The 27,078-nt window shown below is 33.7% G+C and overlaps 1 protein-coding gene and 2 long non-coding RNA genes across 3 annotated transcripts; 1 reads left to right on the plus strand and 2 right to left on the minus strand.

Annotated features, from left to right (window-relative positions):
- The first annotated feature begins 1,951 nt into the window (after positions 1 to 1,951).
- LOC143057324 (uncharacterized) lies at positions 1,952 to 16,078 on the plus strand. The gene is made up of 2 exons (XR_012972705.1): positions 1,952 to 2,063; positions 15,572 to 16,078. It is a non-coding gene; the product is annotated as an uncharacterized LOC143057324 (long non-coding RNA).
- LOC143057898 (uncharacterized) lies at positions 11,402 to 12,272 on the minus strand. Its single transcript, XR_012972851.1, has 2 exons — positions 12,088 to 12,272; positions 11,402 to 11,697 (listed from the first exon to the last, which is right to left on the minus strand). It is a non-coding gene; the product is annotated as an uncharacterized LOC143057898 (long non-coding RNA).
- A 920-nt stretch (positions 16,079 to 16,998) lies between the features above and the next one.
- On the minus strand, positions 16,999 to 25,820 carry LOC143056040 (glutathione S-transferase 1-like). Its single transcript, XM_076229117.1, has 6 exons — positions 25,696 to 25,820; positions 23,877 to 24,019; positions 22,863 to 22,955; positions 22,112 to 22,227; positions 21,193 to 21,303; positions 16,999 to 17,228 (listed from the first exon to the last, which is right to left on the minus strand). Exons 1-6 carry the CDS (start codon positions 25,710 to 25,712, stop codon positions 17,064 to 17,066), a joined length of 645 nt encoding a protein of 214 aa, XP_076085232.1. The 5' UTR covers positions 25,713 to 25,820; the 3' UTR covers positions 16,999 to 17,063.
- Positions 25,821 to 27,078: the final 1,258 nt, after the last annotated feature.

Below are 27,078 nucleotides of genomic sequence, written 5' to 3' on the forward strand. Positions count from 1 at the left end.
CCTGATTTGCACTAGATCTATAGTATAAGCCGGAGTTTTTAACGTGTTGGTTCACTAGGTAAACAGTTTGCATGAAGACGGGTCACTTTACACGAACACATTTATCTCCGATCCGACCAGTATTTTTCATTCTTTTAATGTCTTGCGCTTAGCAGAGAAGAAAGTTTCTTTCTACCAGAATAAAGGAACAGCCAGATACAAGCTTCTCCCATATATCGGTACATGGACATCATTTATAAATATAAATCAACGTCGAGACAGCTTATATGATCAGGTATTTCACATCCCTTGTTTTATGGAAATATTTTACACAAATTTACAAGAAAATGTCGTTGTTTACCTCAAGAGCTAACAAAAACCTTTAAACAGACTTATTGGCAAATGGTATGGAGTAAGGATAATGTTGTCAATTATATTAAAGATGGGATATTTTTAATTGATATCGCTTCACTCATAGTGTCTTTGCATTGGAAATAAACTTATTTACTATAACACCAGTTAATGATATGATACATGTTATGTTCTTCTTGTATATAATATGATTATATGCTACTTCACCCCTAACGGGAGATATTGTTGGGAATTTTTTTCAATACGTTTAATTAATGACTTGAATTGTCATGTCAGTAGCTGCTAGAAGTCCATTGCCAATTGATGTTGATCATTTTTAAATGGAGTTTTCTGTGTGTTAGCTGTGTGTCTGTTTATTCCACATTGCCTTAAGGTATCGGGAAAAGGTTTAGATTTCACAAATACATGACTGTTGTGTAACCCCCACTGTATTTTAGCTCCTGATCCAAGTAAGGAACCTCAAGCCTTTAGTAGTCTTGAGTTTTTTAATTTTGGTTCAGTATTTAGTTGTTTTAATCCTTCTTCATTTACATGTTTCGGAGTGTAATGTGGCGTCCATTTCTCTGAACTGGTATATTATTTATTTAGGGGTCAGTTAAACCCCGCTTCTCGATCCTAGATGTTCTTGCTGCGTTGATGATCCATTGGTGACCTTGTGCAATTTCTGCTCTTCCATCGAGCTGTTGTGTCTTTGACCCATTCCTCGTTTCCATTCTCTATTCTATTCAATATGTTAAAATTCCGTTCAAAACACTATTCAAATAATCGTCTCAAAATTTAACAAAAAACTGTCAAAACTGAAAAAAAAATATTATGCATAGGAAAAGACGATCAAAGACGATGCTGTGTTATTTTAAAATTGATATAAAAAGTAAACTCTTTTCTTTTATACGTTCGATTAAGTAATTGATGGTTGTTTGTCTTACTTACAATTGCAATTTTTCTTCATTTCAAAATATAACTGTTTACATTATTATTTTATTGGATAAAATATTACTTGAACATGTTAAAGGATCAAACAGGACTTTAAATATTCCTTGAACACAGAATATATACTTTAAACCTAATCATTAGGTCAAATTTAATTGCAACGTTTCCAAAAGTTAAAATCACAAAAATACTGATTTTCGAGGTAAAAGTGTAAAGTCCTTTATCAATTGTCAAAATCATAAGTCAAAACGCATCAAACGAATGGATAACCCATGTATAACCTATATAGGTATAGCGTGTAAAATGTTGTAAATACTAACATGACATGAACAATCAATGACCTAGCTTTTTGAAACATTATTATATTTGTAATATGAAAGGTAATTTGAATGACCTTTCTCTCCTTGATAAAAGAACAAGATCATCATAAGTCATGCTTATCTGAAATGTTAAGAAAATCGGATATGACTGACAAAAAAAACCTTCAAATAACATTATCAGATCAATTAAATTTTACACCGAGAACACAAGTTTAATTTCATTTTTATTTTCCATTTTTTTTATTAATTGATGGCCCTTACATGGAAATGTTAGACACCAGAAGCGTGATTTGAAAGAGCTTAATGTTTAATAAAATAGGTAAGAAAGTGTCACTCCGTCTTATTTCACACCTCCGACAATGAAGGAATACATTACTTCATTTTTTATTATTTCATTGGTGTTCTTGTTCCGATTTATATTGTGTCAAGATGCACCTCCTTATTATTTTTATTTTCCTGAGGGTAAGTAAAACATTACAGTATGCTGTTTTTCTATGCACTAGGTATATAAGAAATTATTTTACTTCACGTTAAAATGCCATATATGTATAGAATAATACAAGGGTGTTAATTTTTTCAATCACATGGCTGAGCGGTTGACAATGTTTTCTCGTGGTAACATTCTGCTCTATCACCCTCTCAGCTAGATGTTATTTATATAATGCTATATAACAAATAAAAAGGGCGAAAAATACCTCAGGGACATTCAAACTCATAGATCGAAAATGAAGTGACAAACGCCATGGCTAAAAAAGTAAAGAAAAACAGACAAATAATAGTATGCCAAAAAAGGGTAAATGATAGTTTAACTATTTAGAAGAAGACAATTAAAGCTGTAACGTTAAGCACGGTATTCGGTCTATGTTTCATTTGACCATTTCTTGATGCATAAGTACATTGTATGACAAAAACAAATCAAATCTACGCATTTTTGAATAGTAATTTGTCTTGATTATTCATTTGAATCGAAATTAAATAAAACCTGATTTTAATAAATTTAATGTTATGTCTCATTATATGATTAAGCAATGATTTTGTGTTCATAATTTGGCGTATTTGCCGTGTAAGACGTAAGAACAAGCGCCAACCATCCAAATATAAACGAAGAAGAAATACTAACTACTGAATGGATTTCGATAAAACTTGTACAGATGGGATATGATATGATCATATTTGTTATGTTAAACGGTCACGATAAATATCGTGTCAGTTCGAAATCTAGCAGCCATTTTCGAAATTCCATATAGCTGTAAGATTTGAAAATTCGAGTACACAAAAATGAAAGCTAACACTTCAATATTATATTATTTTCATATAAATAATAGGAAAGGTTCGCCACCTCTACATAAAAATGTGATTTTATTGAATTTGACAAAAATGTTTTTATTTTTAACATAGCTTCTCCCATTTTATTTTTTTTCGATATTTTCCGTGTCTCCCGTAAATGTTACCATAGAGCCATTGTTCAAGATTTTTGAGTACGATGCTAATTTAGGGTATTTAAGATTTGTGACAGACAAACGATCTATGCAAACAAATGTTATTACTGAAATGTGCTTTTTTTTTTAAAGATTTGGTTAAGCCTTCAAGGTTAAGGACACGCCAAATTTTTCATCAATTTCCATCAAGTTGTCCGTGTCTCCCGTAAATGTTACCACGTCCAAATTGAACGATTTTTGCACGGAATGTGAATGTAACGTTATAATATATAATTGTATTTCCCATTTACTGAAAGTGTAGCATGTTGTCTCTTAAGCATTTGACACGTTCTGTGTGATGATATTATTTTGGGAGATATTTTTTTTTTATAATTTTTAAATCAACAAGAAAATTTGACCTCCATCAAAATTTTTAAGCCATTTGCTGATCGTAAAAGCGTCGGATAAATAAAAGTATCATGCAAAAGGGTAGGTATTTTTAATGCAAAAGAATTGCATTTTAAAGCCAAGTTACATAGAAATAAGCTGTAGGAAACCGTACGGCCTTCAACAATGAGCAAAGCCCATACCACATAGACAGCTCTAAAAGCATGATTCAATCATGATTTTCTTGATATGATCCAGCGATTTTCATGTGTTAATTTACATGTAAATTTATCAAAATTTTACTCTGAATTTTCGGATGAATATATATGTAGCACAAGCTTTAAACATACCGAAGCTTTCGTTTTTGGATTCTAGTAACATAGATGCGTCTGCTAGTACGATTGTATATGTTGTATACACTAAAAGTCATTTCCACACATCCGACAAACAGACGCATTTGAAATTACTCATTATATTTCAAGAACTGTATAGATCACTTTTTAATTTTAAATAAAATCAACAATTCTAAACTGTCGTTTTCATTTTAAAATCTGAGGATGAAACAAGAATTATAGATAAAGCAAACAGAGGATAAATAGTAGCTGTTGCTGCGATTGACCTGAACAAGGATTATTTTTCATTATAATCTTCTTGAAAGACACATATTTAAGATGTTGATAATACGAATAAAAAGACCCTGAAATTATATTCGCGAACTGTAGTTAGAAAACTAGTTGAAGATGGGTTAATAACATTTATACTCTTGAAGCACAAAAAGCTTTGGTACTGTCTGTTTCCAATCGATATAAATGCCAAGTCCCAGATACTAGTGATGACGGAATTCTGAGAATCATAGAGGATATATAAATGCATTTTGCATCAATTGACATGCTTGGGCAGTGACAAATATTTGAAAAATACACTTTCATTTTGTTAAGAATATGATGTCAAAAAAATATACTAGTACAGTCATGTTATCATGTTGGTTTTTTTTTTTTTTAAATAAATAGTTAAACATCAAAATGCAAGCCGTTTTATAAAAAGCTATATACAAAGCTTTGACGTTTGGTACAGAAGAAGGGTGAAATAATTGAAAAACGACGGCAACTAACGTTACCATTATTAAACCGAACACCGTGCGTAACGTCTATTTATCATATACTTAGCATTGTTGATATGATAGCTTTTGCATATATGTAATGAGCGGAAGTACACAAGCCATAATTTCCCACCCGGTCTGATAACCCATATCAGCCCGGGTTGATAACCCATATCAGGGGCGTCTACTCGTGCAAAAACCCATAACAGTGCTTTTCGTACAAGTTACTTCCGGTGTTTCTGGTATCGATTGTTTACTTTTCCATTGTTGTTCTGCCTTGGGCGCAGAGAGTTAAACCATATATATGTAGATCATTTATTCAATAAAAAACATTATGCGTCAGGAGCTGACAGATCATGAAGCCACATACATTTGGTGAAAAGCTACAATATAAAAAAATAAAAACTCATAACTAACATGTAAACTACCAACTGTAGTTATAAAATACCAAAATCTATGATTGAAAACACTCATATCAATGGAAAAATACAATTCACAAAAAAAGGGGGGATAATGTACTAAACTGACTTGACTAGAGTTGTACAAAAATTGCTGTCTTCATAAAATTACATATGACTTAGAAATATACCAAATAATACTGTTTTCGGATACAAATAAAACATTACAAAGTTCACACATGAATATTTACACAAATGTCATCGTTCGTAGAATGTACGCTGTTTTCTATATATGCTTTCTCATGACTTATACCCTTAAATCACTTAATAATAGCTTTAACTAGAATATATGGGACATAATGGCATTATTACTTACATCGTAATTCACCAAGGGACAAGGAGAATGATAGTATTCTGCGTGATTTCGTACAAAAATTTATCAGGCCATGCTGCAGGAAGTGTAAAAACAATGAGTAAAACAAAAACAAAGTCGGATTAACCACAATTATCAAAAAAAGTAAGTTGCGTATAAAGAGGGATAACTCTATCGATATTCTTGGCATTACACTCCCCGTCTGATATGAATATATCACTAATAAAATTTAACAATACTTCAAAAATCAAAAAGTTTGTCCAAGTACACAATAAAAAATGTTCTCATTCTATAAAGTTCACAAATTATTTACACATAACAAATACTACTTCATTAGCAGGTCTAGTGAATAACTTCCTGTTCTTCCCGAGACGCACTTGAACTTCACGGACGCGACCATCAGAGCTTGCATATGTTTGTTCAATAACACCAATAGGCCAGTCATTACGGTGCAAGCTAACATCACGCATAAGAACAATGTCACCTTCAGTTAAGTTTCTGCACTCTTGTTTCCATTTGTGTCGCATTTGTAAAGTAGGCAAATATTGAGTTCTCCATCGTTTCCAGAATGAGTTTGCAAGTTGTTGAACACATCTCCATTGAGATTTTAACAAGTCTTTATCGCAAAAGTCCTCTATTGAAAAAGATTTCACAGTATGTTCACTTTTCAATGTGAGTAAAGTTGAAGGAGTAAGCGGGAATAAATTGTCAGGATCCATATCTATCGGTACCAGGGGTCTTGCATTCATAATAGATGTAACTTCGGCCATGAACGTTATTAATACTTCGTGTGTTAATTGTTTCGTTTCCATAAAGAGGCTGTTTAGAATATTTCTCGCTATCCCAATCATACGCTCCCAGCTGCCACCCATATGTGAAGAGTGAGGTGCGTTGAAAATCCAATTTATATTCTTGTCACTGAGATAGTTTTTTATTGGTCTATCTCCAATATTTATAACGTTAACATTAAGTTCACTTAGTGCCCCAACAAAGTTTGTTCCACAATCAGATCTTATAATTTTAACTTCGCCTCTTAAGGCACAAAACCTACGTAATGCATTGATAAAACAACCAGACGACATTTCCTCTATCACTTCAATGTGCACAGCCCTAACCACAAGACAAGTGAACATTACAGCCCAACGTTTACTTTGTGCCTGACCTCCACGAGTTCTACGGGTAGTAATAGTCCAAGGACCAAATACGTCAATTCCAACATACGAAAATGGAGGTGCTGGATCTAATCGGTCAAATGGCAAGTCAGCCATTTTTGGAAATTCTTCTTTTCCACGTAGTTTACGACATTTTATGCATTTATGAATCACAGATGAAATGAGACCTTTTCCTCCTATCAACCAATATCCTGCCGATCGCAAAGCTCCTTCAGTGAGATGGCGTCCTTGATGTGCTACTTTTTCATGAAAATGTCTCACAAGTAATGTTGCAATATGATGCTTAGGTATGATAAGTGGCTTCATTTCATTGGGAAATATGTTTGCATTTCTTAAACGACCCCCAACACGGAGTAAACCATTTTCGTCAATAAATGGGTCTAACTGCAAAATTTTACTGTTTGCAGGAAGTTTCTGTTTGTTCATCAGCGCACTATATTCGACGTTGAAAATTTCTCTCTGAACAGCACCTATAACTAAGTTTTGTGCATCTTGAAGTGAATCGGTTTTACTAGAATCTTGTCTTTTAGTTTGCTTTATAATAAAACATTTGAGAGTTTGTATTGCTGAAACTAGAGTTTTCCACTGAGAAAAACGTTCAAATCTTTGAGAGCCAATTGCGAGTTTAGTTACAAGTGTTTTTGCCACACGGACTTCTCTGTCTTCTTCTGGTAACATAAGAGGAAATTCATCTCCTTCAGTTTCGCTATTTATAGTGTTTTTCTCACAAAGAAACTGAGTGGGACCTATAAGCCACTGACTTTGATTAAGTTTTTCTGGTCGTATAGAACAAAAAGCATCATCGGCTGGATTTTGTAAGGTAGGTACGTAAGACCATTGTTCTGGTTTTGTCGATCTCCTGATTCTGTCGACACGATTTCCAACATACAGATAAAATCGTTTAGTTTCGTTGTGTATGTATCCTAATACAACCTTACTGTCAGTAAAAAATTCCACTTGTTGAAATTCTGTTTTCAGTTCTTCGCAAATAGTTTCATACAGTTCGACTGCCAGAACTGCAGCACACAATTCCAAACGAGGTATGGTGTGGCCGTGTTTAGGAGCCACTTTAGCTTTTCCTAGTACAAATCCAAGATGTGTTGATCCATCCTTCTCAGTAGTTCGTACATGTAGGCAACTGCTGCAACAGCCTTTTCAGATGCATCAGAAAATATACAGAGGTCCTTGTTAAGCGTCCAGTCTGAACTGTAGTTTCTAGGTATCTCCACTTGTTGGAGAAGTTTAAGAGAATCTTTCCAAGATTGCCATTTCGACTGAAATTGCGGAGGTAATGGTTCGTCCCATTCAGTTGATTCTTTCATAGTTTCACGAAGAATAAGTTTTCCAGCAATGGTTACTGGTGCTGCAAAACCTAATGGATCGTACAATCCATTGATAACTGAAAGTACACCACGTCTAGTATATGGTTTATTGTCTAATGATACTTGAAAGGTAAAGTTATCCGATTGAAGATTCCAACTGACCCCAAGACTACGCTGTACAGGAAGACAATCGTCACTAAAGTCAAGATTTTTCAAATCTTCAGATAAATCGTCTTTTTCGAATGCTGCCAGAACTTCATTCGAATTTGAAGATATTTTATGCAGGCGTAAATTGCCAAATTCTTGCAATGCAGATTGAGTTCTTTTTAACAAGTCTACTGCCTTGTCACTGTTTGAATGAGAAGACAGTGCATCATCCACATAAAAGTTATTATTCACATAGGTTACTACATCTGATCCATATTTTGACTCTGCCATTTCAGCAGTTTTACGTAAGCCAAAGGTTGCGACAGCCGGAGAAGGACTGTTTCCAAACACATGTACGGCCATTCTATAGTCCACTAAATCTTTCTCCATATCATTATCTTCATGCCATATGAATCTAAGAAAGTCTCTATGCTCTGGTGTTACATTGAAACTATAGAACATTTGCCGAATGTCTGCAGTAATTGCAATTTTATCCTTGCGAAACCTCAATAAAACTCCAAGCAAGCTGTTTTAACAAGGTTTGGTCCAGTCATCAATACGTCATTTAGAGAAGTTCCTTGAAATTTAGCGGATGAGTCATAGACAACTCTGATGCGATCCTTCTTTTTCGGATGATACACCCCAGACATAGGAAGATACCACATTTCATTCGGAGTCTCTGTATTTAGTGCTCGTTCAGCATGCTTATTGTCGAAAAGAGTTTTCATGAAGTCTAAGACATGTTGTTTTTTAACAGGATCTTTACGCAAACTTATATCAAAGGCTCTTGCTCGATTTAGGGCTTGTAGACGATTATTTGGTAGTAACAGACGTGATTCCTTGAAAGGAAGTGGAGCAGTCCAGTTTTGATTTTCATCTTGTTGTATTTCATCTGACATTAAGCGCATATTGTCTTCAATTGACATACCTTGGCGGTTATCGTCAGGCTCAAGTTTGAATAATGACGTAGATAACTTTTCTGAAATATGAATACTATTGTCACATGGTTCTAATATTGATGGCCTCCCATCTTGTTGTACAAAGGTTTTCATAGCATTGACAGTGCTAGGGTAATGCGCTCCATCTAGACAAGTCTCGCCTACAATAACCCATCCCATCTTGAGCTTCTGAGCAAATGGTTGATTATGACTTCCTAACCTTTGTTCCAGTATGTGATGAGCTTCCACAGCATCTCTCCCTATAAGGAGTAAGATTTCAGCATTCTTATCGAGGTGCGGTATCATGTGTGCAATAGATTGCAAATGAGGATGAGCTTGAGCAATTTCATTTGTCGGAATTTCTTGTCTATTGTTTGGTATTGAGTCACACTCAATTAAAGTAGGGAGATCTATGCAGTAATTGTCATCAAGCGATTCAATTATGAAACCCTTTGTTCTCCTACCGGTCATAGTAAACTGACCACTACAACTTGCAAGTGAATATTGTTCTGGTTCAGTATTCACCCCGAAATAGTCTAATAAATCCTTCCTTGCTAATGAACAGTTGCTTTGTTTGTCTATTATTGCATAAGTACGGATTGGCTGTTTATCCATTGTTGTATGTCTTACATTAACTAACACAATTTTGGCACATGATTTTCCTGCAAATGTATTTCAACAAATTTGTGTACATTTCGAGTTAACAGAACTCTCCCCGCCTTGACTGTTGTTGGGTTTCTGGACTCTATCCTGACTTGCGTAAATGTGCATAGCCGCTGTGTGATCAGTACTTTTGCATTCGGAACATAAAACGTTCTTGTCACAATTGCGAAAAATGTGTCTCCCAACGCAACATTTAAAGCACAAACCATTTTTCTTCAGTAGAGCTCTCCTATCTACAATACTCATGTGTCTAAAAGCACGGCACTCATCCAATAAGTGATCGCTATTATGTATTGCGCAACGCATTTTAGAATTTTCGTTGGCGTGTGGTTCATGTTTGTCTTGTGAAACATTTGTCTTTTTAACAGCAAATTGTCGTGTCTTAAATGGTTTGTCTTCGTTCTTGGGGGCAACATATGTATCGCTTTCAAATATAAATCCAGGATCATTTATAGTTGAAGCCATGTCATTGATGAAGTCACAAAAGTATGTGAATGGTGGATATAGAACTGAATGTATTCGTTTGTATGTTACTGCTCTATCCCGCCATTTATTTTGCAAGTTAATAGGAAGTTTGACAATTGTCGGATTCACACCGACCGATGTGTCGAAATATGCTAGTAGTGCTGCATATTCTTGTTTTTCTTTAACTGAACGTATTTCTGATAATACATCTGAAAGTTCAAACAGTTTTTTCTTATCTTTGTATGTTATCTTTGGAAAAGCCTGTAATTTTTTCTGTAAGGCACTTTCGATCATTTCTGGGCAACCATAACATAGAACTAATCTGTTCCAAGCACGTGATAAGGCAATAGTTGGATTTCCTGAATTTGAAATTTTGATGCTGTTAATTTGTCGTGATGAGTCAGGTCCTAGCCATTTTATCATTAGGTCAATTTCTTCAGCAGGACTCGCGTCGATTTCTGACATTACGCATTTAAAGGTGTCTTTCCATGATAAATAATTCTCTGGACGATCATCATATTTCAAAAGTCTAGATATTATTAAGTCCTTTTTCATCAAAAATTTGGAAAGTTCCTGGCCATAATTTAGACTTAATGTTCTGTTATTGTTTGTATCAGGAAGTTGTTCAATTACCTCTTTATGTATTTGTTGCACAATTTGGTTCGCACTTGTCACTGGACTTGCTATTTTTCTAGTTAACGGTATAGGCAGTTCTTCATTCATATGTTCCTCATTGCGTAAGAAAGTTTGTGTGTTAATATTGTTAACAGCTGGTGCACTGTTGTGAACTGGCAGTTCTTCGTTCATGTTTTCCTCATTGTGTAACAAAGTTTGTGTGTTAATATTGTTAACAGCTGGTGCACTGTTGTGAACTGGCAGTTCTTCGTTCATGTTTTCCTCATTGAGTAAGACAGTTTGTGTGTCTATGTTGTTAACAGCTGGCGCACTGTTGTGAACCTCATATTGTCTGTTTACATGTTTACTTTGCTCAATAATATACTTAGCGGTTCGTTGTTCAGTTAACGATGGGGATGAAACCTCTGTTTCTCTGTCTGATTCATCAAATACTTCTTCCATAGCCTGCAGTTCAGCCTCTGCGACTGCTACGTCACGTTTTGCCTCTAATTCTTTTGTCATTTTTTCAAGTTTTGCCTTCTCTATAGTGGTGTTCGCTTCTAGCTGTGCTTTTTTTTGCACAAGTGTTGATTCTTGATCAACATATTCTAGCCTCTTTCTTGCAGCCTCTTAATGAGCTTTCTGACGCATCATTGTGGAGCTACATGAAGCATATCAGTTCACGTTGACTGTCTAGTGTATTTTTACGTTTCAGATTATAATCTATATAACAATCAGATAAGTTCATGTATTTATTTGTTGTTTCTTCTAGTTGGGCAGCTGATGAAGCTTTTCCTCGTGGCTTGCTTCACTGGATAGCAAAATAGAGATAAGTCTGTCATTTTCCCTGCTTAGTGTAGCTAATGCTTGTGAATATTTATCAACCTCACCTAGGTATTGTTCATATGCTTTCGGTGTTAAATGTTTTGTCCTTCCTTCCTCCTCTCCATCACCACTTGTCGCCATGCTGATGGATCTTTTCACTGTTCTGCCTTGGGCGCAGAGAGTTAAACCATATATATGTAGATCATTTATTCAATAAAAAACATTATGCGTCAGGAGCTGACAGATCATGAAACCACATACATTTGGTGAAAAGCTACAATATAAAAAAATAAAAACTCATAACTAACATGTAAACTACCAACTGTAGTTATAAAATACCAAAATCTATGATTGAAAACACTCATATCAATGGAAAAATACAATTCACAAAAAAAGGGGGGATAATGTACTAAACTGACTTGACTAGAGTTGTACAAAAATTGCTGTCTTCATAAAATTACATATGACTTAGAAATATACCAAATAATACTGTTTTCGGATACAAATAAAACATTACAAAGTTCACACATGAATATTTACACAAATGTCATCGTTCGTAGAATGTACGCTGTTTTCTATATATGCTTTCTCATGACTTATACCCCAAATCACTTAATAATAGCTTTAACTAGAATATATGGGACATAATGGCATTATTACTTACATCGTAATTCACCAAGGGACAAGGAGAATGATAGTATTCTGCGTGATTTCGTACAAAAATTTATCAGGCCATGCTGCAGGAAGTGTAAAAACAATGAGTAAAACAAAAACAAAGTCGGATTAACCACAATTATCAAAAAAAGTAAGTTGCGTATAAAGAGGGATAACTCTATCGATATTCTTGGCATTACAATTGTGACGTCAGATATTTTTTATGACGACGTCAAAATTTACGGGAACTTTTGTCCCCAGTTTATTACTTTCTAACAAATGCCATTGACAATTAAGAATCATTTTATAGTACAACAAACATGGAGTAATAATGATCATAAAACTCTTCCAAATTTTCAATGTTTCAAAATGCCTCTATAGGAAATGTTACCATACATATATATGGATGTAGTGATGCTGTTGTTGGACAATTATAGTATATTTGATTCATAATTTAACTTCTTTATAAAGTTTTTGACTGTTTTAGTTATTGCATTTGTTTATTTGCCTTATTTAGTCCTGGTATCTTTGATGAGTTTATTTACATAAAACTATTGTCGGAAGTATATGATAAAGCGATTAATACATGTACATGGCCTTTTCCATATCAGCCTGGGTATCATCCCTCGACCCATATCAGCACCTCGACTCTGTCTCGGGCTGATATGGGGTCTCGGGATGATACCCAGGCTGATATGGAAAAGGCCATGTATTAATCTCTATGTTATATAGTGTTAGTATATCAAATACAGAGAAATTCGTAGTGTTGTTTTCTACATTAGAAAATGCCTGTACCAAGTCAGGAATATGACAGTTGTTATCCATTCGTTTGATGTGTTTGGACTTTTGATTTTGCCTTTTGATTTTTGATTTTCCTTTTTGAATTTTCCTCGGAGTTCAGTATTTTTGTGTTTTTACTTTTTTCTATATACCTGAAGGCGACAATAGAAATATTTTCTGATTTTGTTACTTTTTAAGATGAAAACTGGGACAGATCAGTTCAGTTTTCTATAAAATGCAGAAAACTTAGATCTATGTGTTTCAAAAATCATATTATACAGACGAATTCACGAATTCAGTATGTATATTATCAGAGCTACAAGGTTGATTATTCTCCACACAAGAAACCAATCAAATACTAGTTATCTCCCTTATAAACATAGATTACGATACCTGAATTTAGTTCTTGTTCAAATACGTTTGCAACCAGCATAATTAATGGCAACATAATTAAGGTAGTACCTAACACTACAGGGAGATAACTGTGTCAAGTCAGCTAAACGTTTTAATTACCATGTGTTGTAAAGGGAATATTAAGCGTCTCAATGATTAAAATTGGTGTTTGTCGAACTGCTATATAACCAGTGTATTTTTTTTCCGACAAAACGGTTGGTTCAAATTTTTTTTTTTTTTTTTTTTTTTATTTTTGTTAAAGGGTCAAAGTAAATACATTGTCAAAATTTTATGAAACTTAAACGAGCCAAATTTATTTTAGGGAAAGTGTTGGGTACCACCTTAATATTTTTAACAAAACAAAATATAATTCTTTCATCATCCTTCTTATTATTCAGTGTTTGTAGATTTGACATTTTGTATTATCGTCCTCTTTTTCAAAAAATCACAAATTCATCATACTAGTACAAATGGAATGTATCTATTTATGAATGTATTGTTAATTATCCATTTTGCATGATAATTTTCCCTTGTCACCATCTTATGGTGTTTATATATCTCAACGTGTTCGATTCTTTCGTGTATATGTAAAAACGTATTGGATTTTAACGAAATAAATCTTGAATACTGAACAATTATTACATAGGGTTTTCGTTATAACAAACTAGTCAAACATTTACTTAATGTTATCATTGGTACAAAAACACCATTCGTAAATATAAATCAGCATGCAGACATCATATCAAAACTGTTATGGTAATATTCTTTACAAAGCACAAAGCTGTCGAAACTAACCTCAAAACCAAACCAAACCTTTAAGAAGTGCTATAGTTACGACACTGTTGTCAGGTAATTTAAGATGGCATATTTTGGTTTGAGAGTTAATTTCCTAATTCTTTTAGAGAAAAATTCTGATAGGCTTGCTTGCTCTGTTTGTATAAACCTGAATTCAAGCTTTGTAGTAAACATTGATATCTTCAAACAATATATATATATATATATATATATATATATATACACGGTTCAACGCTTTTACAACCCTATGAAGTTCCAAAAAAAAAAAGCATTCAATACTTATAATTACATTTTTCAGCAATGATCATGAAAACACGAATTTTATTATTGTTTTATTTAATTTACCTGTGCACTTTATTGTGCGACCACGTGTTATCATGAATAAAGTTTTATTGAGCAATGCAACTGCTTACGGAATAACACGTGATGTGCAGTTAGCCAATCAGAATAAAGTATCATAATGAAAAATACATCTAATGTGATTATGTATCATTATCAATTTGCTTAGTTTGTTTTTTAACCTATTACGACATCGGACTCGGACTCCTTTTAACCTCAGTTTAAATGTGTGTATTGTTGTGGTTTTTTCTACATATTTTAGTTTAGCTGAAGAAGATATCCGGATGCGAGATTTATTGTGTGTGCCGTCGCCTGTTTACTGGTCTTAGGACGTGTTGTTGTCTCTTTAACGCATTCTCCATTTCCATTCTCGATTTTATGTACATTAAATAAGCATTAAATGAACACTATATATAAACTGTCAGACAATAGAAATCATATCGTGTGTCATCAAGTTTAGTTGTAAGCGGATATCCACTGACAATTGTTAGGCAAAAATATAAGGCAACCTTACTGAACCTGAGTTATTCTTATGTTTGTGTTATAAAAGATGAAATGAATAAGTATAATGATCAAACGTTTAAATAATCAATTGACCCTATATCATATGTCTACATATGAACACAAAGTTAAGAGTAATGATTCAATTTTGCATTTTCATAAGCTTTTGCATGAAGTATGCCTTATGCTTATGACGAAACGAGCTGATGACGCATAATTGATTCCAATAAGGATGCCGACCTTTTCTGACAAAGATGTCTACAAACAATCATGATCATGTTAATAACAAATCTAGGCTTCTTCATTAATTACTTCAAAACATCTAGATCTTTTGAATGAATTAGAGTAACTACTTTTTGTAACACTTCTGACGTAAATCAAATTTAATTGAAACTATCTTTTTCGTGATGCTAATTTAATAAATTATTAACAATAATACTGATATCTTAACTCTTTAGTACCCACTACGAAAGTCATCAGATCAATCACTCATCTACTATTTTATGATATTTGCTTTCTTGTAATGATTTATATGTATTGATCTCTGCTGTTTATCATTTGTCATGTTGTGAATATTTTTTTCGCTGCTATAGCATATATATGCTTTTTGCAATAAAGTATTCATTCATATGATTCGGAATTGAAATCATCACTTCTCACAAAACTATGCTTTACCTTTATTTCAGGTGGAATGAACGGTGGTGAAGGAGGAGGAGAAGGAGGGGGAGAAGGAGGAGAGAGATGTATATTTTATGACGAAACTTTACATTGTTTTTGATTGGACATACACTTTTCATTGTTTCTGATTGGACATACGAAATCTTCCATTGTTTCTGATTGGACATACGAAACCTTACATTGTTTCTGATTGGACATACGAAACTCATGGAACTATCACACCACATCTTCCTATTTTTATATGAACAAATTACTGTGTACAAATTTGTGTTCTTCTTGGATGTATAAATGAACAAACTTAATTAATTCAATAAACATACGAACTTATCATATGCATAATTAAAAATGAGATGCTTCACTTCTATATGTATGATATATCAATATGGAAATAATGTATGCATGAATTTATTAAGAATTGCCCGTTGCACCGCCAAAAATTACCATATATTCTGTCGTCACAGTGCACAGCTATTTTAATTTTACATTTATAATAAAATAGTGTATAATGTCTCATTGATGGTAGTTTAAGGTCTGTTAATGCTTGAAACCGCTGTCATTCAATATTTATTACGCAAGAAATGATTAAGAAACAATGCAATACATTATTCAGGTATATTTCATAATCAGAACAAGTGATGTTTTGCTTATTTTTCCAGTTGCTGAATATTTATCATAAAGGAACTTAACATTCCCGGACAACCTTTTTTAACGAGACAAACCAAAAACAAACAAATAGCATTATGCCAAAAAAAGGCTAATAAAAGCAAAATCACGCAACCGTTCTAAAATATTCTGCGCCATCCCCATAAAAAAGCAATTACACTTTATTACAAGTCCAACATCAACCTTTATGATTCAAATTTATACATTTTAAACTGCGACCAAGATTGATTCTAAACCATTTTCTTTCTTATTCCCAATTCAATAACTTGCATAGAGCTATGTGTTTCTTTTTGTTTGATGGGATAAGGACTGATGATACAAATGCTGGTATATACAAGTAAGAAGCCGTTAGTTTTCTAATTTGAATTGTTTTACATTGTCGTATCGGGGCCTTTTATAGCTTACTATGCGGTATGGGTTTTGGTCATTGTTGAAGGGCGTACGGTGACCTATACTTGTTAATGTCTGTGTCATTTTGGTCTCTTGTTGACAGTTGTCTCATTGGCAATCATACCACATCTTGTTTTTTATAAGACAACATAATTTACCGGTGTCCAAATCTCATAAATATAAGAACACAAATCTTAGGTAATCACATTAACTCTATAAAGAGTAAGACTATGTGTGTTAATAGTGTAAGTGTTTCTTGCTTTGTATGTATCACCTACAAAGCGGATCAACACTCAATCCCAAAATGTCTAAATCGGCAATCCGGTAAAATAAAGATAACACGACAAATTAAACAACATTTCGGACATTATAAACGAGGAAAACGTGTAAATCAATTTTAATTATGCTGATTTAGAACATCGTTAGAACTGAAAGTTATTAAATACATCAAATCGGTGTTTTTGGCCGACTTGCCACATATTTAGCAATACTGCTTATAATTCCAATTTTTGTATTAAGATCTCGTATTCTTGTGTATTTGTCTAAGGCTGTAGGTGAAAGATTTGTAAGAGTCTCCAGACAGTTGAAAATAGTCAAATCTGCTACAGATAACTGAAACAAATCAATATAAAATTAGTAATTTGTACTAAGTATATTAAAATATAGTCAAGTGCAAGAAAAGATAGTCGCTGTTCATTCTGTGATTTTAGTATTTTGTCGTTGATAGCTAGGTTGCTACTTCTTGTATTGAATGAACGTATGCAACGTATTTCCTTAGATTCATAAATTCGAGACAAAGTAATCTGAATCTTAGTGCCTATAAATTTACAATTAAGATGAACCAAGAACTTATATAACTAAATGTTTACAAAATACAGAATTGCCATTGCATTCACAACTGAGAACGGGGAACGGGGGCAACACAAAAGCAACTAGTAATTGATTTTTCTCGAACTACATTGTGCCTGCTGAGATTTGTCTTCTCTCAGTTTGATCTATTTAAATTATTGTACATCCCAAACTGTTAAAAGTATACATTTAGAATTATTAAGATATGTTAAAATGCATTTGAACGTAGCAGATTTATAATTATGCTAATGTACACAATATATATCAAGAAGGATTCAATGTCTAGTTTGTCTTATCGCGAATACATAACACTGTATGTTATGAAACTCTAGATGAGGACGTTTGGAAATATTGAGATTTATAGTTTCTTAACTACAAATTTGTAGTGTGGCTCCGAAAAGAGTTTGCGCTTGATTGTTACAGTAGATAGTTTCGAAAATAAAAAAAAATACATAAGTGTTTGAAGGAAAACAAACAAACAATCTTTCCCAAACAGATATAGTAATACGCAAATATAATGTACAAATTATAGTATAATAACGTGTCAAACGAAAGCTAAATCTTACAAAAGATATAGGACAATTTCATATCAGGATGATTGCTTTGAAAAAAGAAACATTTGCCAGTTTTACAGTACTATATAGGCCAGTGACTGTGTTATGCTGATAAATCTAAACTATTAAACGAGAAGACCTCATTTTGTGTGTCGCTTCTCTTCTTTCCACAATAAAGTAATCAACACGCCTCTGTGTCCTAGAGGTACAGTGCATAGTCGCATTTGTCTTCCATTTATATGATTATTCAGATTTAGTTATTTTGGGAGAAAAACGAGAAAAAAGGCATCCGGAAATGGTCCCGTCATTGGACGAAATTTTAAGTCAGACTAGACATCCGGTTTGCGTTTTTCTGTACTGTGTACATACCAAAGACTATGAATAACGTGTATTTGTGCATTTTTTTTCAAGTATACTATCCACGGCGGTCACTGAGTTTATTAAATAGAGAGGTTCTTTATAATATGTCAATGACCGCCGTGGATCGATTAGTAAATTGAGAGTTGATAGTAAAAAGCAAATACACTTTATTTATAGTAATGTATGTTCATAATATACAGAGTAACGATTACATTATTGAAATCAATAAAAGAGTAATTATAGGAGTTTCTGAGGAACAAAATAAGGAGCCGGGCTAGAAAAACAATTGTCATGTCCCAAAGTACATAAATTATTTAATACCTTTTCTTAAATTCTTCAGTCATAAATCTCTTACAAAAGTTCATCGGGTCACTAAGTATATTAAATAGAGAGGGTCTATATATCAATGACCGCCGTTGATTGATTAGTTTGATTAAAGCAAACACACTTTATTTATAGTAATGTATGTACATAACATACTAATTTAAACGTATGTTCATATTCAGGGGCGTAGCTAGAAAGAAACAATGTGCAAGCAACTCCCGCCGAACGGAACGAGGCGAAAACATTTTGGGACCCTTTTATGCAGAATTTTTTTTTTTTTTTTCGGTTTTCGGTCATAAGACGGTTAAACGAGGCGCTATATGTAGTCAGGACTTATAAAAAAAATATGATTGTAAAACTATTAATAAATCTTCTGAATAGAGTAATAAATAAACAAAACATTTTTGTGATACAGAATTTCCTCAAAATCGTCAAAAATCTGCTCTTCGGGTCTAGGCAGAAACAAACCTCTATTACTTTGTCAATATTCAAACTGAAATACCGATGAATACGCAGTAACTGTATGTCGTTGTTCATTGTTGATCGTACATTTGTTTTCAACATACGTAGTACACTGATAGATGTCCATAGTAGCACTCGCAAGATGTTATAAACCAGCGTACATGTTCGGCATCGAGCGACCTCCCAATTAAATTCGTCAAAATTACATGCCAGGTCAGTTTCGTATGTCTCAGACAATGTTGAGATTTGTTCGTCTGTTATATTTCCTACAACACGATGAAGTAGATACAGCACAAAGAAGCGATTTTCTGATAATACTAGACGCGACTCCACTCTCCAGTTCCCTTATCATTTGGTCTATGAACGCAAAAAATAATGAGACTTTCCAATACTGTTTTGGCGTGTTTGCAGGGTGATTGGCTCCGGTAGTCTGCCGACCACATCGCCTCGGCATATTTTCAATTATATCGAAGGGACCTGATAATTCTAATGCCGATTGGTACATCTCATTCCAAACTGATGAACCGTACACTGTAAAATGTGCTCCAAAACTACATGTCTTAGACTGAGTATTACAAATTCAAATCTTGTAAAAGATACAGGTTACTGTCCAATTTTGCCATCCTCTCCAATAAAACTTTAATTTTGAAACCAAATGCCGTTATTTAATGATATTTCATCAATAAAAAAAGTGACAACATACGTGTTTCCTTTAACATTCAATTTATAAATTTTTATTTTGCCATTATTTTTTTTTGCATGCCGAATCGATTTGCACGCAACTGCGTGTTAACGTAAAGGGAGCTACGCGCCTGATATTGAAATAAATAGAAAAAAAAACCGGAAATTTTGGGAAAAAAGGAGAAGGGGTTGAAAAAACAATTGTCCTCTTCCCAAGTACCTATAATTTTTCATCAGCTTTCTTGAAATATTCTCCAGTCATTATTTTTTTTACAAAAATTCATTCTACAACACCTTACATACTTCCAACCACCCTTAGATGCCCGCGATTTCGCGGGTGATCACGGGTGTGTTCTAGCATTTATTATCCTTGCTTAAAGTATTTCAGTTTGTGTTATATTGGGAGGAAAACGAAAATAAATGCGTCTATATATTGTTTCCGTCATCGGACTGACTTTTTGAGAAATATAAAAGACTTCCGCTGCCATTTAGGCTTGTTTTGATATTAAACATAATTTGATTTAGAACTTGAGACAAACCATAAATCATTTGCGTTTTTTCTGTATACTATGATCATACATATACTATAGATAAAGCGGTCAATGAAATATTTCTGTATACTACATACACAGAGGCGGATTTAGGGGGGGGGGGGGGGTTAAGGGGCAGGAGTCCCCCACTTTTTGAGAAAAAAATTGGTTGCTTATATAGGGAATCATCTGAAGCGTGACTAAAGCGGGCCCCCTCTTAGGCAGTCAGTGGGACCGTACTTATGAAAATCTGGATCCGCCACTGATACATATATACTATGAATAAATTGTACAAATTTGCTATAATTTACTATAAATTCCAATAGTTCACTGGGGTGACTTTTTAATATATCAGTGACCGTTTTATATATTAACTATAGTATAATATATATGTATGTTCATAGTATACAGAAAAACGGAAATAATAAATATCGGTATTTGGAAAAAGGGGGAGGGCAAAAACAAAATGTGCCCAGTCCCCATGTACCTTTAACTTTTGATACCCTGCTATTCTCCAGTTAAAATTTTGACAGTTTACAAACACTCTATTTCCCCACGATTTCGAGGGTGTGGTATAGTGTATAATTAATCTAGAAATCGTTTGTTTTAAAAAATTATTCATGCTTTAGGATGACACATTCTCATCGTCCTCGTATGGTTTAACATTTAAAATTATAAAAAAATATATTTTATATGTATTGAAGAAATACTGTAGTATTAGTTGTATTACCAAGGTTTTCAAGAATACTTAAAACCTATAAGTATTCAATTTGTTTTAAGAGTTATGATTAATTATTCCAGCATTGATATACATACTTTCCCTCCTACAATGTAACCACTCTGTGTTTTGTTCTCATTCATTGTCTTCTCGATATACGCCATCATTGGGGCAAGTTTCGTATCCATAATGTCTTTCACAGCAGCAGCCTGCAATACGTTTCAAAATATATGAATCTATTATTTTTTGGTTTAAACTCTATAAACAAAATCTGTATGTGGCATAGTGATACATTTGGACAAGCAATGCGTCTGTGAATGTTAGTGTTTTAGGGAGAGGGCTGAATTTGTAATGATTTAACATTTGTTTTCCGTCCTTTTTTGGTGCTTGAGGTTTTTTTTCAAACTATTTTTTGCATAATTAAACACAATAAGCTTAATCACATTTTTTCTTATATTTTACATTGTTCTATGAGTTAGATTAAGGGAGTTCGCTTCTCAGTTTCAAAGTAATAAACTTTTCAAAACACTAGTTTATATAGATACGGGGTTATTAAAGGAATCCAAAGAGCAAAAAAAAATATATAGGTCGCCGTGCTTGTTTTCGAGATATAATTATGCCATTGAAATTTTTGCGGGAAAATATTCTCTCTTGACTTTTCATAGCTTTAACGTTAACATTGACAAGTTGAAGTTCTCAAAAACTGTTAAAAAGTAATTAAAATTTTATAAGACTTTTACAGATTGCTTATCATTATACATGTAAAAGATTAATATAAGAAAAATGGGGGTCACCGGGCTAATTTTTTCCAGGCATTAAAATGGATAAAACCAGAGGATTCCGAAAATCTGTCAAAAAATACAAAACATGATAAGCCAGCTTCCTTAATGTGTCGCACACATAAGTTTCGGATATAAGATATAAAGAAAGAAGATTTGGTATGAATGCCAATGAGACAACTGTCCACAAGAGACCAAAATGACACAGACATTAACAACTATAGGTATAAGAGTATACCTTTGCATCCTCTTCTTGGATAAAGAACGTTCCAGAAAGCTGCACTGTAAAGTCTGTTATCGTCGTCATTACTTCGTCAATCTTACATCGTTCAAGGTCAGAACTACCAAGAAGACCTAGTATATCAAAATTAGTCATTCAAAATAAGTTAAGTTATTGTGAAAGTCTTTACGCACATGTATATATAAAATATATTCATAAAAATATTGGAGGTAAACAAAAATATTGCACTGACGTAAATTGTAGTTATATAATTCAATCACGTTTATTATCTTTTTATAATACAAAGAATCGAATAAATAAGCTAATCTTTCTGTCGATAAGCTAATAAATTATAAGTTTTTGAAATGCCACCACTTTGAATGTTGGTTAGTCTTTAGTTTTCTATGTTGCGTCTTTCGACGGTGTACTATTGTTTTGTCTGTTGATTCTGTGTTGGCCACGGAGTGTCAGTTTATTTTCTATCTAGTATGAGTTTGAATGTCCATCTGTATCTTTAGCCTCTCATTGACATTGTGTCACATGCTAGCTCAAAATGTCCCAAACTATCATGAGTAAAGTTAAAAAGTGAATACAGTTCATTTGTTTTTAAAACAAAAAAAACTAGATACGACGACGGCTTAGAGAAATTGATTCCATTTTCAAAATGATATGATTACACCTTCGTGAAATTGATTCCATTTTCCAAATGATATAATTACACCTTTGTCTAGAAAGGTTATACGGAATAAGACATTCGTAAGTGACATACCAAATTGTCCCGCAAGGAATCTGTCGATCACCAATTTTTGTGTCAATTCATTTCCATTTATACTTAAAACAGGTAAAAATCCTAGGGGAGTCTCTGAAAAAATAGGAGTCTGAATCATTTACTCTGTAGAAGAGATTTCTTCGATCTATGTGTCTCCTTAATTTGAATCGATGAGCCTTTAATCATAAACCAGAGTAAGTGTGGTGGATTAATATTTGCTGGTACAAATAAGCTAGTTGATAAGCTAGTTGCTTTTAACATTGGGTTTTAACGTATTATACAGGTTGCTACTGTTATTATTTTATACGCGTTATAACATTCAGTTAAATGATGATTTCGGCATAGTTCTGTGGGATAGTTGATTAATAAAATACTGTGTATAGAATATAAGTTGATGCTTTTAAGATCGTTTGCTTTGCACATTCTCCACAAAAAGTTAACATTATGACTCGCGGCTGATATTTTACGTTTCAAATGGGCTGAAAACGTGATATTTGACAAATGAATAAGGTGTAGGTTATGCCGATATTAGAAACAAGACACCTGCATGAGTGTTAAACTTATGAAAAAAGTTAACGAACAAAAGCAACAATAAATTTGTACTTTCTGGATTTGTTAAGAGACTTTTGAAACATTGGTAACAACGATTCATTACAGTATTTAAGACACACTCACTTCATGGTAAGGTGTTTCTCTCTCTCCAAGAACAGATAACCTTAGCTGTAATTTCTTAACATTTTGAAATTGTGGGTCCTCAAAGCTCTTCAACTTAGTAATTTATTTGGTCTTTCTCGGCTGTTGTGGTTCGAGTGGCAATGATGAGTCTTTCATAGACGAAATGCGCATTTGACATATTCTTGCATACAAAATTATCAGTCTAGTATCCTTACTTTATCATTCAGTATTGTATCTTTTGTTATTCTTAATATAGGAAGGGGTTTTCCATTTAAAGAAATATTACAGCCACTACAATAGATACAATATATATTTCCGGGTTTGACATAGTTTACTTACTTGGTTTTAACTCTGGCCAATCAGCTTGTTCAATACGAATATCTTCATACTTAACACCAGCAACGGCAAAACACAAACGAGCTACTTCTCCGCGGCCTCTCGCATTGAAGTATGTTAATTTATAATTGTAAGAAGCACTTTTACTGAAAAAAGAATGCATTGAGATTACAGACATCCGAAGACGATAACATTTTTTTTTAATTGAATAAGAGAAAGAAAGACACAAATGAGAAACGACATTTTAATTAGCTGTCACGTACGAATTACTTTTTACTAACTGGCTTTTTTTTTCTTTTCAAATTTGCGTAAGTTTTATTACTACTTGCAAATCTGATGCAGAGCGTCGGACTCTCCGACTAGTTAAATTACCTATTCACTGATAAAATTGAGAATGGAAATGGGGAATGTGCCAAAGAGACAACAACCCGACCATAGAAAAAAACAACAGCAGAAGGTCACCAACAGGTCTTCAATGTAGCGAGAAATTCCCGCACCCGGAGGCGTCCTTCACCTGGCCCCTAAACAAATATATACTAGTTCAGTGATAATGAACGCCATACTGTACACAAGAAACTAAAATTAAAATAATACAAGACTAACAAAGGCCAGAGGCTCCTGACTTGGGGCAAAAATGCGGCGAGGTTAAACATGTTTGTGAGATCTCAACCCTCCCCCTATATCTCTAGCCAATGTAGAAAAGTAAACGCCTACTTCTAGTTGCATCTTACGATTTATTTGATATCAGTACACTACAGGACAATTTCTCGCGCAAAAAAACTTATTTGTTTGGTTGGTAATTGTCGAATTTATATGAGTTAGGGTATATAAGTAGTTCAGAAAAACCCGAATTCACTTACATTTTGTAAATCTGTTTAAGGTCAGGGGCGGATCAAGCAATTTTCAAAAGGGGGTCCCAACACAGGAGAAGGGGGTTCCAAACATGTTTTTTCATCTAAATGCATTGATCGTCAAAAAAAGGAGGTTCCAACCCATGGACCCTCCCCCTGAATCCGCCAAAGAAGTCTAAAACGAATTTAAGCTTATCGGTAAAGTTACTTCTTGACATTAATCATGTTATCAACAATATCTATTTTTTCAATTATTTCAATATTTGCGGAATTAATGGAAATTTACTAAGACGGTTGACTTAATCGGCAGATAATACTGATATAGCAGATCCAGGTAATATAATGCCATATAACAATCAATACTATTATTGTTTCTTCAGTCCGACTGAGTACTCTCTCACCACCTTTTTACAAACACAATTTACAGCATGAGCATAGCAAAACAATTATCAACGAGAGTCACATTATAAAGAATAAAGACAGACTATAAAGTGATGTAATATAATACAAAATTGAAATACTGTTTGACTGCTAGTATCATGAGTATACTAAACTACAGTATCGCTTCAATATTAATTCATAATCAGCACATACAACCGGTAAATATCCAGGAGCAGATCAAGCATTTTGTAGAGGAGGGTGGGGTGGCTGTAAAACTAACCTTTGTAAGGACCAATGTAAAATTCTATGCACTTATCAAAGATGAAGCTCCATAAGAAGTCTCCCCCCCCCTTTCCCCTCCCCCCCCCCCGCTCTCCAAAAAAGAAATGCAATTCGCATTTGATATCATTATGTATTCGTATCATTGTTTCTTATACTTTGAACAATATGTAAATATGTAAAAGCTACGCGATATAGAATATTGTTAACTGTAAAAACATATATAAATGAGAGGAAAAAATATTCATTTTCCATGTCAAAATTGTAAACATAATTGTATTGAAATCAATAAATCTAAAATTTGAATTTACCTTCCACCGGACCCCATAATGAAGATGGCTAACTTAAAAGGTCAGTTACGATTATCATCTTAGTGAAGTGGGTATTTAACAGCATTACTTTTTATTGCGGTATCTTGTGTTATGGTTACCAGTTCCTGACTAATAGACAGAAGGCGTATTGATCTATTTATTAACCAGTTAATGTTAATTGTCCTCAATCTTGACTTCTAAATAATTTAATTGTTTTAGATAACCAATATCTGTTTTACAGCTGATGCAAATGTTTGGTAAATGAGGCATCTAAAAATAAAGCATATCGATTCGAATTGTTTTTTATTTTTTATAATTGTTTTAACTTAAAACATTTTATATTTTAACATGTTAATTGTCCCTAATCTTGACTTCCGAAATATTTAAATAATCATCTTAAAGCCTTTATCATTGAGAGAGGTACGAAAATGTTGAATAGTTCGATTGTCTACCTTTGATTGTACATTTATCTTGACTTGTATTTAGAAATTGACAATTATGGACGGTTGAAAACAAAACTTTGAGACAAAAAAGATGAATTCAACTCCCGTATTGGGAACTTTCCATTTTTATGTACATGTAGCATTATATTCCAGCAGCGTCTGAATACGGAGTTAATATCTCCCAGTTAATACAATATTCGAAGACCCATTGGTGATCTTCGGCTGTTTTCTGCACTTGGGTCGATTGTTGTCTCTTTGACACATCCCCCCTTTCCATTATCAATTTTATATGATTTTCCTATGGTGATTTCCTTGATAGAGGGCTGCTGCTCACATGGAAAGCTAATACAAAAAAATATTTCTAGTTGTCATAGGCGGATTCAGGTCCCCCCCCTTTTCGTGGGAAAAATTTGATTGATTATATAGGCAATCACTGAAGCATGACTGGAGCGGGTCCCCCCTTAGGTCAGTCAGCCCCCCCCCCCCCCCCTTATGAAAAGTTCTAGATCCGCCACTGGTTGTTGAAGTTGAAATTCTCCCTTTGTAGATATTACGGACGTCATCACAAGTTAGTTGATCGTTAAATGGAATATCTGTTTCACAGATGATAACGGATAAGTTCCAATTGTCGTAACTACAATCGCGTTCACTTTTCCCCTCAAATATGACCTACCAAATCAGTCTTATTACCAGGCATTGTAATAACATGAACAACACCACGGGTGTATATAGTCCGTCGGAAGAGGACGATAAATGGCTGAACTGTGTTAAGAGAGAGCCATATATCTTGCACGATAAAGACACCCTTGTGTTTTGTATACTGCTGTCTGTCTGTTTTTAGTTTGAATGTCCATAGTGTATATTTTACCCCTCCTTTATCGAGAATACAGAACATTCCTCAAAGAACAAATTGTATACTTCTTCATTATATAATTCCAAA

The sequence above is a fragment of the Mytilus galloprovincialis genome, chromosome 13 (genome assembly GCF_965363235.1).
Source record: "Mytilus galloprovincialis chromosome 13, xbMytGall1.hap1.1, whole genome shotgun sequence".
Lineage (NCBI taxonomy): Eukaryota > Metazoa > Mollusca > Bivalvia > Mytilida > Mytilidae > Mytilus > Mytilus galloprovincialis.

Bases quoted from the DNA above. Each gene is read 5' to 3' on its own strand.
- LOC143056040 (XM_076229117.1), bottom strand. The intron at 22,228-22,862 runs GTATGTCACTTA...TTGATATACTAG, and splicing joins ATTCCTTGCGGGACAATTTG to GTCTTCTTGGTAGTTCTGAC. The intron at 21,304-22,111 runs GTATACTCTTAT...AACGTATTGCAG, and splicing joins TCCAAGAAGAGGATGCAAAG to GCTGCTGCTGTGAAAGACAT.